Source organism: Peromyscus californicus, unplaced genomic scaffold (genome assembly GCF_007827085.1).
Source record: "Peromyscus californicus insignis strain IS unplaced genomic scaffold, ASM782708v3 Scaffold_17__1_contigs__length_78620276, whole genome shotgun sequence".
Classification (NCBI taxonomy): domain Eukaryota; kingdom Metazoa; phylum Chordata; class Mammalia; order Rodentia; family Cricetidae; genus Peromyscus; species Peromyscus californicus.
The window spans coordinates 2,973,405-2,988,064 of NW_026294469.1; the positions used below are offsets into that span (position 1 = coordinate 2,973,405).

Here is a 14,660-nt window from a genome sequence, read left to right on the forward strand (position 1 = left end):
ACACTCAGATCCTCAGCGGCAAGTCTCACCTTCTCAGTCTCTGCATCGGATCACCTAACGTGTTAAAGCCTAAGAACCATCCTGAGCGACAGCAGGGTGACCCATCCTCTGCTGGCTGGGGTGAGGGCGCACACAGGAGTCCATATCCCACACAGCAGGGTGACCCATCCTCTGCTGGCTGGGGTGAGGGCGCACACAGGAGTCCATATCCCACACAGCAGGGTGACCCATCCTCTGCTGGCTGGGGTGAGGGCGCACACAGGAGTCCATATCCCACACAGCAGGGTGACCCATCCTCTGCTGGCTGGGGTGAGGGCACACAGGAGTCCATAAGCCATACTTAAAAGGTTATAGATTAAGCTTCAGACCTGACTAACCACCTTAACAAACACACCATGAAAACAGCCTAAAGTCTAGATTAAGATTTAGAATCCTGAGAGTGTTGGAAGCCTCACATCAGAGGGATCTGGCCTCTAGCTCTCTGCTCTGTACCCTGGTGTGTGTGTGTGTGTGTGTGTGTGTGTGTGTGTGTGTGTGTGTGTGTGTTGGAAAGATGGGAGCCAAGACAGGAGCCAATCTCAGGACCACCTGTACAAGGAACGTACAAGTCTAGAAGCTTGTGCAGGATGCAGTCTAGAAGCAAAGGTGTGGGCACCCAGGGGGAAGGGTGGGACCCTCTGGAGCTCAAGGCCAAAGAGGCTCCTCTTGTCTGAACTAAGGACAGGACAACCATGTGAATTCTTCAGAATGTGATCCACTCACAAAATTTAAACTTGCTTTCCTAGCAGGCCAACTTGTTTCAAATTCTCTAATCAAAATATCATTGGAAAATTAAAAACTCATCTCTAAGTAAGATATACAGTATTCTTGAAAAATGTAAATTGTCTTACCTGAATATATAGTTTAAGACTGCTGGTCAATGTCACTGAGAAATTAGAAAGAGAAAAAGGTAAGACTCATAAAACAATGGAATTTTTAAATCTATAAATGGTCATTATACTCTATTAATAAATTCTACCTCCAAGTTACTGATTTCATAAATTATCAAAGGAGAAGGAGCACTTCATATTCGAGATCAATTCTTGTCATTTGACCTGAAATAACTTTTTAAATTTCACACAACTCATTGAACATGGAGAGCTGGTGCCTACGTGGAGACCTCACCCCGTGTTCTCATCTCTTTGGTGCAGGAAGGGACTCACCAAACTATGGAAAGAGAAATATGGATACCAACCCAGCCACAAAACTTTGGGCCTACATCTGTCCTGCCTTTAAAATATGCTAGGGCAATCAACGGTGGCACAGTACTTGTGGGAACAGCCAACCAATGTCTGGTTTGACTTAAGGCCCACCCCACAAAAGGGAACCCAAACCCAACACTGCTTGGGTAACCGAGAACCAGAGACTAGATAGTCCTAAAGTAAACAAATACTTAGGGTAAAACCAAACACTACTGGTCAATAGGTAGGTAGGTAGGTAGATAGAAAGAAAGAAGGAAGGAAGGAAGGAAGGAAGGAAGGAAGGAAGGAAGGAAGGAAGGAAGGAAGAAAAAGAAAGGAAGAAAGAAAGAAAGAAAGAAAGAAAGAAAGAAAGAAAGAAAGAAAGAAAGAAAGAAAGAAAGAAAGAAAGAAAGAAAGAAAGAAAGAAAGAAAGAAAGAAGGAAAGAAGGAAAGAAGGAAAGAAGGAAAGAAGGAAAGAAAGAAAGAAAAAAAGAACTGATTCCTGGTGATATTCTGCTATACTCATGAATCGATGCCTTGTCCAATCATCATTAGAGAGGCTTCCTCCAGCAGCAGATGGAGACAGATACAGAGACCCACAGCCAGACATTAGGCAGAAAGTGTCTAAATTAGAGGTCTCCATCAAATCCCTCCCCTCAGAACTTGGGAATTCCATGGAAGAGGAGGCAGAAATGCTGTAGGAGCCGGAAGGAATGGAGGACACCAGGAGAACAAGGCCCTCTCAATCAACTAACAAGGTACATATGCGCTCACAGAGACTGAGCAACAAGCCCAGGGCCCACACGGTCTGCAGCAGGTCCTCTGAGTACGTATTATAGCTATTAGCACGTGTTTTCATGACACTCCCGACTGTGAGATCGAATAGGTCTCTGATTCTGACTCTTGTGCCTGCTTTTGGGACTTTGTCCCTCCTGCTGGGTTGCTGTGTTGATATGAAAGTTTTACTAATTTTATTAATTTATTGTATTTTATTAATTTATTTATATTTTATTAATTATATTTTATTTTGTCATGTTTGTTTGTTATCTCTTAGAAGCCTGTTCCTTTCTAATGAGAGAGAGAAAAGGATCCAGAGGGAAGAGCAGAGAAACTATAACCAGGATATAATGCATGAGAAAAGAATCTCATGCAATCTTTCAATGAAAGAAAGAAAGAAAGAAAGAAAGAAAGAAAGAAAGAAAGAGAGAGAGAGAGAGAAGAAAGAAAGAAAGAAAGAAAGAAAGAAAGAAAGAAAGAAAGAAAGAGAGAAAGAAGGAAGGAAGGAAGGGAGGGAGGGAGAGAGGAGGGAAGAAGGAAGGAAGGAAGGAAGGAAGGAAGGAAGGAAGAGAAAATTAGATTACTGACATGATAAAACTGAAAAAAATAACCCACAAACAGACAAAACACCCAACTCATTTCAGGATCAAACAAAAAAAATATATCCTTATTTCAAGTTAGTTATCCAAGTAAGTAAAGAAGAAACCAGCTCCCCCAACTAGACGTTGGGTTAGCATGGCGAAGCCCACCGCAGCAGCCGACATGCAGTTGACTGTCAAAGAGGCAGGAAATGCGGGATCGATGGCCCGTTCCTCCGGAACCGTCTCCAGTTAGTGCGAACACTCCTCACCTGGCCAGCTGCTTCCCACCTACGCGCGGCTACTTTCAAAGGACTGTCAGCTATCAGCTCTACTGACTGTCTTGTTCCACGGGATGCACTGGCTTCCAGGGCTGGCATCCTTAGCAGATACAGATCCAGGGCCAGTGAGGTGGCGCAGCTGGTATTGCTGTTCTGAGCCCCTCAGTTTGCTCTCTAGGAACTGACTCCCCAAAGCTGTCTTCTCACCTACATACAAACCACGGCACGAGCACACTTCACATATGCACACCATACACACGATAATGTTTCTTTTTTAAAATCAAGAATATGCAAATAAATTCAAAATTCAGCTAAAAACTTCTATCTCGGTGTATGCTCTAACTCCACATGGTACACACTTAAACCATAAGAGCCATGTGCTATTCATCCCACCTCAGGTTTAAGTGGGCATCGTGCACTTTGATGTGGCTCTGTTCTTTTCTGTGACATGGTTTCTCTCTGGAGCCTAGTCAAGCCTTGAGCTCTAGATCCTCCTGCCAAAGAGGAATTCACAGGTATTCACAACCACACCTGGCTCTGCTGGCTTCTGGTTGCAAAAATACTTCATTTAAAGAAGAAAAGGCAATCCAAGAAGTACAAGTCACAGGGACAGGGCCTTGGCTTGGGAGTCATCCCCTCTGGGCCTGCAGACATGCCCACACCCAGAGGCCAGCTGGTCAGTCTCAAGCCCCAGCTCAGTGCAGACAAGAATTCTTTCCTTTCCTTTTTTTTTTAATTTTAATTTTTTAAATTTTACATTCACCAAGGCTGTTTCATTGGCTACCTATAACAAAGACTGGGAACTAGGGAGACTTCCAGATATAAACGGAGTCAAATTTTAGGGCCAGTGAAAATAAGAACACAGAAGTTGCCCTTCTGAGCTAGGTGCAGTCAAGTACACCCTGAACAACTAGAGATATGGGCATTTAAATTAAATTATCACCTAAATGGCCCTGCCTGAAGGGGAGGGAACTTCCTTGGCTCTGCACACATTGCTAAAGGTAGTTGACAAGAGGTAAGTGGCCCAATTGGCAACAAGAGGGATGGCAGCCATCTGCTCTCCTAGCTGCAATGGCTTACAGGGAAGACTGTATCACACACAGGTCTCATCTCTTTAGCCAGCCAGCTCCCCAAACATTAAGAGCTTACCTTAACACGCTGGGCTTCTGGGATTTCCGAAGTATTTTGTAAGCCCCTAGATATGAAAGGACACAAGTCATTGGCACTTTCTGTTTAAAGAGCTGCCCACACTTCCAGGAAAGCAGAAAAATTCACAGGGAAAAGGCAGCTGGGCCCCAGACCCCAAAAGAGTGCTGGCCCCTTTGTCCCTATTGTCCCTATTTTGTTAATCCCAAGATGAGGAGAAAGACCACCGACCCAAATCATCACGGCCAAATTAATTAAAGCGGGCTGCCTCCCCCTAAGGAGGGCTTGAGAGGTCAGTACTGGACATGAGGAAGACAAGGTTTTTATAGCTCAGTGGTAGGGAGTTTCTAAATGGGGGATTTGGTGGGTAAAGTAGGCAGGATTACAGGAGCAGAACATAAGCACAACAAGTTAGCCATAACACCTTGTGAAACAAGGACATGAGTGCAGGGTGGTCATAACACAGGTAGTCAGAACAACCCTTTTGAAACAAAGGTAGGGTTGCAAGATGGTTAACTTTTTGAAACAAAGACATAGTTGCCATTCCTGGAACATGCAGTACAGAACCATTTGTAGTTAAGGTCACAAGTGGGTCGAAGCCCAATGCTTGAGAAACAGAGGTTTGATCATAAACAGGAATGAGCCTAGTTGTCTTTACTAGAAGATGCTTTCAAGCCTATGATGGAGGCAGGTTGGTTCTTCAGTTTCACAGGGAAAGGCCCGGAAGGGGCGCTGCCCTTCTCCCTGCCTCACACACTGACAGGAGGGAGCAAACAGGAGGGCTGCAGGCCTGCAAATCCTGTGATAACGTCAGGCACTTCAGCCGGCAGGAAGCACTTGGCCGGGAGTGACCAGGTGGCACTGTTAACAGTCAGTTTCATTTCCTTCCCATGATGCTTGTGGAGAAGGGAAAACCCTGAGATTTCTGATTGCATCAAAGTCAAATAAGAAACACTGAACTCAGGATCTGAAGGAAAATCAGATTGTTTTTTAATTTCACGCTTTGTTTTTTTTTGTTTGCTACTGGAAGAATTTTAGACATGACATTCTGAATGTCTCTCAGGAAGCCTTTATGTCCATAAATGAGCTCCAGGTGGACGATACAGAAGGATTTACAATGGTTTAGATAAAGCAGGCATTCTTTCCTAACCTTGTGAACAGGTTCTCCATCCTCAAAAGGAGTCCTTCCTTAAATCTGCGTCTGCCCACCCCTGAGCCAGCACTTACTTTCCGCTACGCTTGACCTCTCCACATCTCTGCTATTCTCTCTTGCTCTCCCGAGTCCCGAGCTCTGGCTATGTCCAACCTGCTTCCTTTCTCTCTGTTCTGGACTCTCCCAGATGCCTCTGAATATTTTCTCTTCCTTACCCACAATAGCAAGCTTGCCCCTGATGGAGCAGTCACATCAGTAGTTTCTTTACTGAGTCCCCTCGCATACATTGAGTCCACATTTTTATGGAAGAGCAACTAACATTACCAGCAAAATCCAAAGCAAGGAGAGTTGGGCACAAAGGAGAAATTATGTTGAAAATGGAAATATCTGAGGAAAAGCCCAAAGTAGAAAAAAAAATCTGGAAAATGTCCATTTAAACTTGAACCTTAATATCTTAATTTCCCTATTGCATAGAGTCACTATAAAATGGCTACACAGCGAGAGCTGAAGGACAGTCCTCAATTATTTAAGGAAAACACTTTTAAAAACTTACCTACACAAAATAAGTGAATTACAGCCCAAAAATAGCCATCTGGATCAAACTGTAACACAGAATTAAAAAGGAAAGGAAAAGCTAAATTACAGACAAACAGAAATTTGTACAGCAATCAGGAACCAGGTGAACACACGAGCCAAAGGCTCCAGAGAACCTTCCCAGGGCCTACAATCAGTTCATTTCCCCAAACATCTTCCTGGGTTCTCCAGTGTCCCCTCTGCCCTCCCCCAATGTGTTCAACTATAAACTTATGACATCCAAACACCTGTATGATTGTTGTGGTAAGGAATGGGATCTCTCTCTAGGTGGAAACATGCCATTGTCTCCTCTCTTAAGAGATAAACTGGTTGGTGGGTCCAAGACCTGGCAGGAACTATCCACAGAAATGCAGGACCACTCCAGGAAAGCTGGCTCGCCTTAAAACACGCTAAAGAGACAAACGGAATAAGTATCCTTCTAATGAGATACTGACTTGACTTCCCAGAATTCTCACTCGCAGCACAGTCCCTACTGGTAATAATGGGGTTCAGCTGTGTCCACCTTTCTAACTCAGAAAGATGTTGTGGTGGTTTGAATGTGATTGGCCCCCATAAGCTCACAGGGAGTGGCACTATTAGTTGTGGCCTTGTTGGAGTGGTGTGGCCTTGTTGGAGGAAGTGCTCCACTGTGGGGGCAGGCTTGGAGTTCTCCTATGCTCAAGCCACTCCCAAAGTCAGAGACCATTCCTATTGCCTGCAAAATGTCTGCCTACGCTCTGCCAAGTCCCACCGTAATGGACTGACCTCTGAACTGTAAGCGAGCCACCCTAATTAAATGTTTTCCTTTTTAAGAGTTGCTGTGGTCTTGGTGTCTCTTCACAGCAATAGAAATGCTAAGTAAGACAGATGCAAATTAAGTAAGACAGATGCAAATTTTTTTCTTTTTCTATCTTTCTTCCAGATGCTGGCCAGAACCTACATGTGCTTTTTCTGACACTTTGGGTCTCCTAAGTCTTTAACGGATTGCTCCTCCTCAGCCATGGTGGCTGCCTGCCACCCTGTGGCTGACCTCCACACCAGCCAGCTTAACTTAAAAGGCGTGGCTCCCTGCCCCGCTTCTCTCCGGTATTCTCTCCAGCTGCTGAGATTCATAGCTTAACTCTAATAAAGTTGTCCTCCAGTTTCTGTTTGAGTTCACTCCTAATTTTTTTTATTAATAAAACTAAGAACCCCAAAGGGAAACCCTGATTCCCTAAGTACCATCTGGTGACCACGAAGGGACTCCCCGAAACTCAGAGACAGGACAAGCACATCTTCAGTCACATCTACAGCTTCCCAACCTGGAGAACAAGGACATGCTGCATTTTCCCAAGCCTGAATGCCTCCCCTTCAACTCAGCCAAGGAGACTCCATCCTCCCTCTGTATTTACTAATTTTCTTTGGCAATAGAACCCAGGGCATTCCACATGGCAGACAAGCAGTCTCACTGCCCCACCTCACCGACTCCTTCCTTTCCTCTTTACTGTTAGTCTCTACAGGACTTACCATCACCAAACACACTCGTTTCCTTATTCTCTGCTTCTCTCTCTCTGCATGAGGCAGGGATCAGAACAGACTAGACACACTATAGGTCTGACATGATGGTAAATCCCAGAATAGCCATACCTCACCCGAGTCGCCCTGCCTTCTCTCCTGTTAACCCCCCCATTCTTCTGTAGTTAAGCACGGTCAGGAGAGGCCTGCTCCAGCATCACAAAGCTCTGGATAAATTTCTAAAACACACACTTACCAGCTGATTTGGACCACACTAACTCTTTGATTATAAATAGGGCCCCTAAGCCTCGTAGGTGCTTCCCAACCTTAATGTCTCCCTGGCAGATCCCTGGCTTCCCCATGTTATAATGATCTGTTGCCTTGGCCTGTTCCCCTCTCCTTTGCTCTACATGGCCTCCGATTTCTGCTGGAACAGACTAATGTTTGTATTCCTGGATCCCAGCTCAGTGCCTGACACTTGGTAGAGTCTTGAGAATGCCAGAGGAGAAAGGAAGAAAGGTAAGTAAGACAGAAAAAACTAGCAATGAGGTGATTACTAGGGCTGAAAGGGGCCCCTCAGTGCCTCAGAAGATAAAGAGCCTGGGCACAGGATGCCAGTGAAAACACCCTGCAGAAGAAGTCTTAAAAGGGATGAGAAGAAAAAGCAACTTTGATTGAGCACCCAAGGTTGGGGTGACCGAGGCATGGGATCACAGGTTCCTGAGGCAGGTCAGACCGCACACCTCCAGGAACCACTGTCTAAGGCCTGGAGAAAGGATAAGCTGGGCCACGAGGTAGCCAGCCTCATCGCTTTTGAGCAACTTTGCTAGGCCAGGCTATCGTGGTTCAAAAAGAAAGGCATAGAAACACTGCACATCGACGTGAGCTGCAAGAGTCTTGACAGTACTGTGAGTTCGCTGGACTTACCTGCGCATCCTGGAAGGGAAGGCACCCTGCAGCAGCCACGAGGAAGAGGGCACTGTGGACAGGCAGACACAACAGGCAACTTCAGCTTTCAACACCAAAGCACATCTCAGAGAGGGAGTCGGGGAGGGTAGAAACGCACCGCCCACTGGAACTTACAAGTGGCCAGCGACTCTAAAGCACCCGGCTGCCCTGACCATCATCTCACAGCCATGAGGGTAGAAACGCACCGCCCACTGGGACTTACAAGTGGCCAGCGACTCTAAAGCACCCGGCTGCCCTGACCATCATCTCACAGCGAAGAGCTCCCCCGACAGCCAGGCAGTTCCTCCTCAGTAGCTCAGCTAGCCTGTTCCTGAAGCCCAGAATTCAGAGCACCTGAAAACTAGGGTTGGCTCACTCCAAAAATCTTCCTGCTCACCATCAATCCCCCAGATGGGAAAGAGGCAAACTGGGAGATCAGACCACAACCAGGCCAATGACTAAATGAATGCAGCATGGAAAGAGCATCGTGTTGTCCACCGCCACTTTGTCTAAGATCTCAATATCTCTAATAACAGGGCATAGTCGTCACGTGCTTCTTGATGAGATGCCCTCAGGACACAGCATCGAGTCCATGGTACCTCTGTCTTAGGTGCTTTGAACTGAGTCATGAGGAAATAATACAATAAACCCAAACTTGGGCACAATCCACAAACAGGCTGGGACCTTCACAAACGTGGAGACCCAAAGGCACTTGTCACCAAGCCTGATGACCTGAGTTTAATTCCTGGTCCACACGTGGTGGAAGGAAAGAACCAACCCCAGTAAGCTGTCCTTTGACCTCCACATATCACACACACTGTGGCACAAGCGCGCGCGCGCACACACACACACACACACACACACACACACACACACACACACACCACCCACCACCCACAACAAATAACTGTAGTTTTAAAAACGTTTAATGGGAAGGCAAATTAAAAAAGAAACTACACAGAAAGGCCGAGGAACTGACCAAGATTAAGGGCTATGCAAGACACACACCGTCCTGGAGGGGAACGTTTTCTCAGTAATGGGGCCTGGCCCTATGGTCTCCTGCATGCTAGGCAAGGGCACCACTGCTGGGGGATGTCTTTCTGTACACTGTGAATATATGCTGTTCCCATTGGTTAATAAATAAGCTGCTTTAGCCTACGGCAAGGCAGCTTAGAGGCAGGTGGGAAATCCAAGGAGAGAGACAGGAAGGAGAAAGACGGAGTCTGGGGAGATGCCCACACTGTCAGGAGAGAGATGTCAGCCTGTTGCCCAAGGAGCAACATGCCAGCAGACCTGTAAGCCACGGAACACATGGCAAAACATAGATTAATAGAAATGGGTTAATTTAAGATATAAGAGCTAGCCAGCAAGAGGCCATACAGTTTGTAATAACATTAAGCCTATGAGTGATTATTTTATAAGCAGCTGTGGGATGGCGGGCTGGGTGGGACCGGAGAAAACTTCCAGCTACACACCACCTTGAGTTATATCAGCCCTGATTTTACTATTTATCATGAGAGAGGATCTCACAACCTTGCCAAGCTGACTTTGAACTTGCAATTCTCGTGCCTCAGCCTTCTGAGAAGCCGGCATTACAGGGTTTTCTGTTCCACCATACCTGGCTTTCAGGAGATATTTACATATGGCATTATAAGGCATCTTATACCAATATGTTATTACGTATGGAATTCTATATTCTATATATAGATCACATGCATATAGACATGTCCAACACACACACACCATGTAATATACACACCCTGAGAGTCACAACCTCAGTACACTGGAAACAGTGATGCTGATTCATCCCAATGGCCCTCCCTGCCATAACATGTGGCTGTGGACTGACTGTACCCAGACTTGCTGTTAGGGCCCTAGGCAGGAGGCGCTGAGCACCCCTCATGGTCAGGCCCTACCTTTGTGAGGGTCAGAACATAGGCCAGCCTGTGCCCAGAAGCCTTTCAGTCCACCCTCCTCTGACAGCCATGGTGACTTTATTGTGTCCTAGAGGACAATGAAGGCAGAGAGGGATGAGCAGGGTCACCGTGAGGAGCTTCCTGGGCCGCACAGGCTGGTTTTAGTGAGGAGGAGATTATGGATGGGCTCAGGGGCTCCCTCGAGTGGAAGACCAGCTAGAATCTACAATGCCTTCCCACACCGGATGAGCAGGACGGGGACATCAGGGGGAGACTGGACTGGCTGCCACAGCACGTGCCCTCGAGCCACACTGACTACACCGGGTAACCACTAACAGAGCACTAAGCTTTTCACAGCAGCTGACCTCCTTTTAAAGAGGAGGACGGGGCTAAGGCTTTGTTTACATCTTTTTCTTACAAGTTGCAACCTGAACTAAAGGCCAAGGAGGATGAGGGGGATTGGATGGGATGAAAGCCCAGAAATATATCACAACACCTAACCCACCTTATCAAAGCAGCTCCATTGGTGTCCTGCCTTCAGCAGGGGGCTTCTTAGTCACTGCTGAGGGAGGGGGCAGTCCAGCAGCTGAACACTGTTACAACAAGGACATGGAGGTACAGGGACCTGGGACATACTCTGCTGAGGACACTGGGACACTGTCTATGATCACAGCCCAGAACCACAATTCAGACCCTGGGATGCACTTTTATCGTTATGGAAAGTCACAGAGATCCAATGTGCTAGCTAGTTTATGTCAGCTTTACACAAGCTAGTGTCATCTGAAAGGAGGGAACCTCAGTTGAGAGAATGCCTCCATAAGATCCAGTAACAGCTCTGGCTGTCCTGGAACTCACTTTGTAGATCCATCTGCCTCTGCCTCCTGAGTACTAGAATTAAGGCATTTGGTAAAATAAGGCATTTTCTTAATTAGTGATTAATGGGGGAGGGCCCAGCCCACTGTGGGTGGTGTCATCCCTGGGCTGGTGGTCCTGGATTCTGTAAGAAAGCAGGCTGAGCAAGCCATGAGGAGAAAGTCAGTAAGCAGCTCCCCTCCATGGCCTCTGCATCTCCTCCTGCCTCCCGGTCCCTGCCCTGCATGAGTTCCTGTCCTGACTTCCTTTGATGATGAACTGTGATGTGGAAGAGTAAGCTGAATAAACCATTTCCTCCCTAACTAGCTTGCTGGTCACACAGTGTTTCATTGCAGCAATAGAAACCCTAACTTAGACACCCAATGATGCAAATAATATTTTATGTGTGCACACACAGATTCATGGGGGAGGAGGTGCACATGCATGTTCTGGCTAGTGTTCATGCCTCAGGAATGATCACTTTGTTGGTTTTTTTAATTTATTTTATTCATATGAGTGCTTGGCCTGCATGTATGTTTGTGCAACAGACGCATGCCTGGTGCCTGAGGAAGTGGTGAGCCTCCATGTACGTGCTGGGAATTGAACCCAGGTCCTTCACAAGTGCTAACAAGTGCTCTTAACCACTGGGCCAACTCTCAAGGCCAGATCCACTTTGTTTTGTGAAACAGGGTCTCAAAACCATGTCTTCTCCATTGCATCACACCTGGAATTGCAAGCATCTGCCCCCCCCCCCAACTGGGATTTTCCAGTGGGAGCTGGGGATTGAACAAGGGCATCATGCTCGTGTGCTAAGCACCATTAACTGAGCCATCCCACCACCACCCCCTCTGTTTTGTTTTGTTTTTCAGATTTTAAGTTGTTTCCACATTTTTGACTTGGTTCTCCATCACTACTACTGCACAACTAGTGAAGTTTTGTGGACTCAGTGTAGAAATATAACATGGGTGTTTCTTCCCCTCAGAAGAAAGTATTGCACCCCATTAATCCCAGCACTCAGGAGGCAGAGGCAGGTGAATCTCTGTGAGTTCAAGGCCAGCCTGGTCTACAGAGTGAGAAAAACCCTGTCTTGCAAAAAGAGAATAATTTTAAAAATAGGAAACAAAGCACAAATATATGACCATTCATAATAAATTCCTCCTTCAACAGTTTACCAGCTTAGTTAAACTCAGGTCAAATCTTACATCCTTGGGGTGTTTTCTTTTAACTTACCTACAGATCTTTGTGGGCGATGTTTTCTGTATGAAAGTGAAAAGACATAATTAATTAGTCTTTCAAAACTCTTTAATTCCCTTGAAAAAAATTAGATTAAAAAGCAAATAAATTATTAAGTCAATTTTTTTAGTGGGATTAAGAGCTCACTGCCAGAGGCTGGAGAGATGGTTCAGCAGTTAAGAGCTCTGGCTGCTCTCCCAAAGGTCCCTAGTTCAATTCCCAGCACCCACATGATGGCTTGTAACGACCTATAACTGTAGTCCCATGGCATCCGATGCCCTTTTCTGGGGGGGCGTGCATGCAGACAAAACTTCCACCTACATGAAATACATAAATAAATCAACCTTTTTCCATTTACAGAGGGCTTGCCGCCATAGAGGTCGTGCTGCCTCCTGCTGCCTCCTGCCGCTTGGACCAAAGAATGACTTGGGCCACGGCATTTGCTTATGAACAACAAGATGATGTCGCTGCCAATTTTCAAATCTTACACACCCATCCAAGGACACAGAGAGAAGTCAATGTGATCTACATGGGAAAGGAAACTAACCTCTAGTTCAACTTCTAGCCTCTATGTATGTATTCATTTATTTACTGATTTTTTAAAAAATACTTATTTGCTATTTAAGTGTCTGTGTGTCTGTGTGACTTTACATGCACCATATACATGCAGATGCCCACAGAAGCCAGAAGAGGGCATCAGATCTCCTAGAACTGGAACTACAAGGTGATTGTAAGACACTCAGTGTGGGTGCTGGGAACCGAACCCAGGTCCTCTGCAAAGTTAACAGGTGATCTAAACCTCTAAGCCATATCTCCAGTCCCTTATTTAATGATTGTGGGGAGGGGATTGGTCTTGCTATGTTTCCCAGACTGTACTTGAACTCCTAAACTCAAGTGATCCTCCTGCCTCAGTCTCTTGTGTAGCTGTAACTACAGGCATGCAACATTGTACATAGCTACACCTGTGTCTCTCTAAATATCCCTTTCATTCATCCAGCTCTGACTCTTAGCAATGTTATACATTTTCTGGTCTATAAAAAGTAAACAGAAGCCAGGCAGTGGTGGCGCACGCCTTTAACCCCAGCACTCGGGAAGCAGAGCCAGGCGGATCTCTGTGAGTTCCAGGCCAGCCTGGTCTCCAAAGTGAGTTCCAGGAAAGGCGCAAAGCTACACAGAGAAACCCTGTCTTGAAAAACCAAAAAAAAAAAAAAAAAGTAAACAGAAGCCAGGCGATGGTGGCACACACCTTTAATCCCAGCACTCGGGAGGCAGAGCCAGGTGGATCTCTGTGAGTTTGAGGCGAGCCTGGGCTACAGAGTGAGATCCAGGACAGGCACCAAAACTACACAGAGAAATCCTGTCTCAAAAAACCACACACACAAAAAAAAAAGTAAACAGAAATGAGGATAAGGGGCATTTTATCTCACCCTCAGAGCGAAGGAAAAAAACAGCAGATTGGGAGAATATAATCGGGCATTTAAAATGCCTTGAAATAAAGAACGTCTAACCTGGCCTCTTCTCTTAGTCTTTTTAGTCATATCAAGTAAATTAACCCTTGGCACAGAAGAATGAAGTTTTACAAGAGTCACACCGATTTTTCTGTTTGATGGTGAAATGGGCAGGAAGAACGACAGCTTAATTCTGGATACTTCAGGATCGTTCTACTATCTGGACAAACTACAATTTCTCACCCCTATTCAGATACTATGTTGCTAAGAAGTACAGGGCTGAAGCCAGGCAACAGTAGCACACACCCGTCATCCCAGCCCTCCAGAGCCCAAGGCAGGAGAATAATGAGTTCAAGGCCAACGCTGGCTACAGAGTAAGTTCCAAACTAGCCAGTTCCAGGGCAGTCTGTCTCAGAGAGAGAGAGAGAGGGGGGGGGGGGGGAGGGAGAGGGAGGGAGGGAGGGAGGGAGAGGGAGGGAGGGAGGGAGGGAGGGAGGGAGAGAGAGGAAGAGAGAGAGGGAGAGAGAGAGAGGGAGGGAGAGAGAGAGGGAGAGGGAGGGAGGGAGGGAGGGAGGGAGGGAGGGAGGGAGGGACAGAGAGAGAGAGAGAGAAAGAGAGAAAGAGCTGACAAAAGAAACATGTGGTCTGCTCTCCAGGATACCTTAAGTTTTCACGTGTTGAAAAATAATCAAGTTTTTGTTCTTTCAATAAGCAGCTTCTATCGAGTCCAGAGCTGTGACTTATCTCTTTGGGATCTTCTGAACATGGGAAACAAGGCAAGCATGGCTGTGCTGCCCCCTAGTGGGCACAGTGCCTGTGCTCTAAGACCTGCATCCTCGCCCCTGTTACTGTAAAATGTGCTGTCTTTCAAGCTGTATTAGAAGCTAAATAGAGTGGAAACCTCACAAGTGTGGCTAAAAGCAAGCTCAAGGGCAGAGGTTGTGGGCCCGGCTCCCTTCGCTATGAATAACATGTCTACCCAGCAGCCACTGCAGGGCTCACGACACAGAACAGTGCAGCTACCCAGTCCCTAAGAGTTCA

At 46.4% G+C, this 14,660-nt stretch overlaps 1 protein-coding gene across 1 annotated transcript in view; it reads right to left on the reverse strand.

The window, feature by feature from the left end:
* Tmem241 (transmembrane protein 241) overlaps positions 1-14,660 on the reverse strand; it is a 133,935-nt gene that overhangs the window by 82,302 nt on the left and 36,973 nt on the right. The window contains 6 exon segments of the mRNA XM_052741536.1: positions 891-909; positions 912-925; positions 4,006-4,051; positions 5,709-5,757; positions 8,150-8,201; positions 12,169-12,194. Coding sequence (XP_052597496.1) covers positions 891-909; positions 912-925; positions 4,006-4,051; positions 5,709-5,757; positions 8,150-8,201; positions 12,169-12,194 — 206 coding nt within the window.